General features: G+C 41.9%; 1 protein-coding gene across 5 annotated transcripts in view; it reads left to right on the top strand.

Moving 5' to 3' along the window:
• The first annotated feature begins 929 nt into the window (after window positions 1-929).
• Window positions 930-6,000, top strand: part of RAPGEF1 (Rap guanine nucleotide exchange factor 1) — an 88,235-nt gene continuing 83,164 nt past the window's right edge. For 4 of the 5 annotated variants that reach the window (XM_009286948.2, XM_009286946.2, XM_019474078.1 and 1 more), the window contains exon 1: window positions 930-1,532. In XM_009286948.2, coding sequence (XP_009285223.1) covers window positions 1,514-1,532 — 19 coding nt within the window. In that variant the 5' untranslated portion in view covers window positions 930-1,513. The remainder of the gene's footprint in view (window positions 1,533-6,000) is intronic. The other variant, XM_009286949.2, reaches the window with a different exon arrangement.

Below are 6,000 nucleotides of genomic sequence, written 5' to 3'. Positions count from 1 at the left end.
GCCGCGCTGCCAGGGGCTGGTCCTGGGCTGCCCGGGCGCCGTTTGGGTCAGGCTTTTTGTCTTCTCCTCCGCTTTTTCCTTTTTTTCCCCCCCTTTTTTCCTTTTTTTATTTATTTTCCCGCACCCCTGCCGTCCTTTCCATGTAGCAAAGCATCAGCAAAGCCGGGGCGCTGCAACGCTTTGGGGCCTACACGCAATGATTAATTGCAACTTCTCCAACTTTCCTCTTCTGGTGTTTGTGCAAGATCAGAAAAGATGAGTCCGTGGGCAAAAGTCAGAGGGAACTTGCTCATTTTTTCCTCTCTCTTGCAAAGCTCTCCCCTCAGCTTGGGGTGCTCGCCTAGAGCCAGAGCCGGGGGAGGCTGCTGAGATCTCTTCTGCTCTCACAAGGAAACGCTCAAGCACGGATCATATTGTCTCTCTGTGCTTCTGGAGTCACGTCTGGTTCTCAGTTGTCACTTTAGATGGTTGAATGCCCCTGTTTTTCTGTGTAGCGGGAGTAGTATGTTTAAAGATTCAATTAGTGTTTTGCAAATCAAGCAGTGAAGTTATTTAGTTTAATTATGTTGCATTTAATTAGCAGAGAAAAATCAATGCTGTTTTGTATTTTTTATTGTAAGGAATAGCTAGGCAGTTTCCTACTGGGGAACGTAGGGTAGCAGCCTGAGTCAGGATGTGCGAAGTACAGCGTTCAGGCTTTCCAGGACAGCAGCCACCGATTTAGGAGAGATTCCTGTTTCAAAGGAGTAAAGTTGGTAGCAGTGCTTTCTGGTTTTGATCATTCGATCCTGGTTTGTTCTGCGCTGCACTGTGTATGAATATGTTCTCCTGTGGTACGGGTTCTGGAGCGGCCTCCAGGAATAAGCAGACTTGGCTGCCTGGCAGCCGGCTTTTAAGTGCAGTACGCAGGCACGTTTCCAGCTCTTAGCGCTAAGTTACTGTCTAACAAGTGTGCATCACATCATGGGACAAATGTTATTCCAGAAATATCATAGGTTAATCTGATGCACGATCCCTTACATAGAATCGCAACATAACGCTTTGCTTTGGGATTCTGGCTATGTCTTTTCAATGCTTACTGGTATATCGCTGCAACTGTTTGTCTGGGAAGCGGGTAACTGAGTAAGAAGGTGTTAGCAGCATATATAGACCTGGGGCCAGCTCTAAAATAATTGCCACTTGTTTATGCTAGAGGTGAATTTGGCTTGGGATTTTAGTAACTGCTGATAGCGCTGTAGACAGTAATTACAGATGTATAAATAAGTGATCACGTTTTGTTTATTCGCGTGCAGTAAATAACCCTGTGAGAATAGTAAATATAACTCCACACCAGCGAAGCAGCGTGAAGAGTTCAAATGCGGGAAGATGACTCTGTAGACACATACAAACGCAGTGCGGTTCCATAAACAATAGAACAGAAAGGCCAAAAATACCATACAAAAATCATACGCTGCGCAACCTAGAGACCCGACCTTGCAACACACTGAACTCCCATTGAAGAACTCAAGACATCATGCAGGATCCATCCCCAGGTCAGTGCTGTAAATGTACAGTTTTGAAGATGCAATGGGTGAAGCCTTGATGTGGAGGCATTCTGTCTAGTGGGTGTGTATCGTAGTGATGATTTGCTGAACAAGAGAAACTGTAAATCTGGGAAACTGTCCTCTTTCAACTGCTCGTGCTTTCATTTCTTTAAGAAGGGTATTTAAAAAAAAAAAATTAAATCCAGTCCAAATATAAACTGGAGGAGAAGAGATGGGGAAGGGGAGGGGAGGAGGGCTGGAAGCCAGCTGTTTCAGTGCAGTACAGTCTTGATCACCGTTTCTGAGTGTTTGAACTTCTGATTGACACAAACAGTTTGGTTAATAGCGTCACCGAATAAACACAGTCTGTAATACTGCAGTAATTCTGGGATAGTATTTGTCAAAATGTATACAGTAGCAGAACAAAGGATACAGAGTCATGAAACAAACACTATGAGGTCTAAGGTCTGCGTATTTGTGTACATTTGAATTTGTTTTTTTCTTATGGGAACGGAAATAGAAGCAAACCCCATTATGTTGTAAATAAAATAGGCTGTTGCCAGATAACAAGCCATCTTGACACTTCGGAATTGGCTTGGGCTTTGGTTTAATTCTCATGTTCATCTAGTCAGGCTGCTGGGAAAAGAAGTGTTACCTTATAGGGTTAGATCCCTAGAGGTCTTACATACATCTGCTCCCTGGGTCCTTAAATGAAACACCTTGTCGGCACTTAATAAAAACCAATAATAAACGATTAGAGATAACAGCTACCATCCTGGCCACCAAGAAGAGCGGGCAAGGCTCCCCCTGGAGCCTCTCTGTACTGTTGTTTAATCAACAGAAGGGTCACTGTAGAGCGATTCAGAGCACTGCTTTGGAGTGAAGGGGAGCCATCTGGTAATGTAGAATAAGACGGTATATTTTGTTTTCACTAGTATTAGACTGCCTGTTTCGTTAGGCTCCAGCCAGGAGACTTCCAAATACTTTTTGGAAGCAGAATCCCCATTGACTTGAAGAGAAGGAATGGCATCTAGTGTTGGTATTTCGTTACTGTAGAACTGTGACTTTTTGTCTTCGCTTTCAGGAGATATTTGCTCCCACCCTAGTTAGTCTTAGAGTTTTGATCTAAAATCCAAAATAGGGATGCCAAGAAAGAGTGGAGAAGGTCACGGATTCTCCTTGGGTTTCCTGTTACCATGGCAATACATGAATTCCGGTATTTATTTACCTGATGGATTACGTGCTTCAGGGAGTTGAACTATTCTGCATCATTCAGTGAGAATAAGGGGACAGTTAGACACCATCAGGTCTAAAACAAAAGCTCTTCCATGAAGCAGGTCCATTCAAGAACGCCCTTTATTAAAACCAAAGAACGTATGGGTGCCATACTTTGAAGGTTTCTTCTACTTGATGTTTTCAGTCTTAATCTTGTAATTTCTTGCAGGGTTTTCATATCCCATGTAAGCTTGCTTTTCAATAGCTGTCTGCTAAAGGTTGTTTGAGATAACTGTTTCAAGCGTTAGCTACCTGGAGTGCAGTCAGTTATCTCTATTCTGCTCAGGACTCAGCTGGATGTATTTATTCCCAGCAGATTGAAAATGCTGTTGTCTTCACCTTTTGCTCATAAGCATTTGCCTGATAAGCAAATTCATCTCTGAAGTCTCATCCTTTAGTATTGGTGGTATAAACATCTAGGGGCAATCCCAGGAGAACTCCGTTCTTAAGGAAAATGGCAAAATACAAGAAAGAATTCAGGAGGCCAGGTTATTCCCATCTTTGTAGGAACTTAATGTTTGTTCAGAGTCTTCCACGCCAATTTACACGATTCTGAACTGTGCATCTGTGAATGTTTTTGTATTAATGTGAAGTTTCCCGGGGGTCTTACTTTTGGGGAAGATACGTTTTGAACAGTCATCTCTTGGATCATTCTGTGGAAATAATCCTGCGTATTTTTTACACCTGTACAGTTGTCTGCAGTTTCTCTTCGTTTAAGGTATGCTTAGGTGAGTTACTAGGCAGATCTCTTTCTCGGTTCAGTTGTGCATTCACCACTGTACCATGTTCTTCAGTGTAAGTGAGGGCTTTCAAGTTAGAAGTTTTGCAGTTGACCAGTGTAAGTGCTGCTCTACTGGTGGTTTTCAAACGAAGTAAAAATTCTCTGTGAAATGTCTTGTCCTGGAATCTGAAAATTAAACTCTTCTAAAGACTCACTTCACAACCCTTAAAGGCAATTCAGTTCCAATTCTTCCTTACTTGGGCTTTTAGCACCTACTGCATTTCCTACTGTATGCCCCTCGGATAGTGGCATTGCATGTGTGTTTTATTGTAACTTGTTTAAAAAGCATCAACAATTCAGTCTAGTTTTGCATAGAGGCAAAATACAGGTACAAGATGATCACTATTTAGTGTTTCCTACAAAATGGCACAAAGAACAGAATTTTGCATTTTTTGTAAGTCGGCATAGGCTTGACAGGTGTTCTGTTGCATAGCTTCAAGATTGGAGTGTTCAGAAATGTAGCCTGTGGGATAACTGCTGCAAGATTGAGATGGTCATAGCAGTTGTAAGAAGGAAGTGGACAAGGAGTGGAGAAAAAAGACAGCTGAAGTCTACTGGAATGTGAAGCAGCTGGGTTGTGCCTCGGTCAGTGAAAAAGCAGAAACTGGAAACAATTGCTAAATTTATTTTCAGTGCAAGCAATCGTTTTCCTTGAACCGCAATGACTAAATATATCTATCGGTGTGATTTTTACGTGGTGGTAACTCTTACTGGCTCTTGCTAACCTCCTGGCAAACAGAGAGATGAGCGGAAGTTCGCTGTCAGTCAAGATCGTAACACAAATGTCCCTCATCCAGGTCCATTGCTTCACTTGCAGAGAACATTTCCTATTTGTAAGGGACCTGTAATCTATCAGCATGGCTTTACTTGTTGCAATGTATTGCATGAGTGGAAGAAACCTGGTATCTGTTCCTAGGGAAGGGAGTATTTCTCTAACTGCTTTTTAAGGTTTCCTTGGGGTATTGTTCATCTTTTTGGAAGTTTTGAATTGCAGTTGATACCTCAGCCGATATTCTTATAACTCTATCTGTAAGTGCCTCTGTGCTATGTTAGAAAGGCTCTGATGCAAAGGTGTGGGTCTTTTTTAAAAAATATACGTTAACTCCTTATTTATTCCAAAGTTGAAAGCCTGTGGGTAGAATTGGCAAAATGAGCTTTGCCATTGACTTACAAATCCTTTGAAAGGAAAGCGTTCGATTCCGAAGCTTACAGCATCTTAACTGCAAGTGGACAAGTGGAGGAACATGAAGTGTAAACTTTCTAGACTTTATTTTAAAGAAACCAGAGATGTTATACCTTTCCCTGGCAGAGGCATTTGATGGCTAATCAGATTTAATTCAAGCACTTAATCATTATGTGTATTACAGGAGATGTCTACACAGTTCTCAGTTGGGCTACTGAGAGGTGACAGCTGGAATTGTTAGTTATCATAGCATCTAATTTGGAAATCCTTGTACCCCAGCAAAGGTAAGATGATAGAGAGCATCTCCTGTCTTTGTGCCAGGTAAAACTCCAGAAATGATGTAGTATACTAAAAACAACAAATTACATGTCAGAGCTACAGGTAAAGGTGATTTAATAGCCTCCTTCCTCTCTCCTGCTCCTCACCACACCCATCATTTTGCAGTTTGGATACATGTAGAGGAAATAGCTTGTTCCATTTTCCAAGGCAAACCATCCCAACATTTTTCTGCTGAAACTAGAGATCTGGAGTTTTGGGGTCTTTTGCCGGTTTGCAAAGCTATTGACCTCTGTGTACTGTTGCTTAGCAGTGAAATGAATCCTTCCAGTCTGTATTCTTCCTGTGGAGACTTCACATTACCTGGAGAAAAACCTGTGCGTGGAGAGGGATCCTTCAGCTTCTCAAATTTGTGACAGAACAGGCTTTTCTCTCTGAAAACAATTGAGAATTTATTGTTCTGTAAGTGCCTGAATAGTTGGGAAATTCTGCTGTGGTGTTACATCTGTCTTTTTTTCTTTATTAACGTTAGCAAACTGTATGATTCAGCCATTGTCATGGAAGCAGTATGGAAGGAGTATTAAAATCACATAGCTATTGCAAGAATATTAGCTTTGTTATTTGTCAGTTTTGTCTAGATAACCAAAGCTAGGCTTTCATGGTGTACAGCTGAGAAATATTGGAGACCATAATGGGATGAGGGGATGGTAATAGAGAACAGGTGTCGTTCTCAGTGCTTTAGTAGAGATTAGAGGAAAAGGGAGAGCTGGTTGGAGGAAAACTGGATTTATTCACCTTTGCAAGTTTGAATTTGCAGCCCCACAATTCCAAGGTGCATAAAAAGGTGGCCAGAGAAGGAAAAAGGGGCATCACAAGTGGAGATGTTGATGGAATGGTTGGAAAGACCAGAAAAGGAGTGAGAGGACACGTAAGCCCTGGATGTTAGAAGAGGAGGGAATGGT

The sequence above is a fragment of the Aptenodytes forsteri genome, unplaced genomic scaffold (genome assembly GCF_000699145.1).
Source record: "Aptenodytes forsteri isolate BGI_AS27 unplaced genomic scaffold, ASM69914v1 Scaffold136, whole genome shotgun sequence".
NCBI classification, from domain to species: Eukaryota; Metazoa; Chordata; class Aves; order Sphenisciformes; family Spheniscidae; genus Aptenodytes; species Aptenodytes forsteri.
Note: the sequence above shows the minus strand (reverse complement) of the source record. Positions and strands in the feature narration are given on the sequence as shown.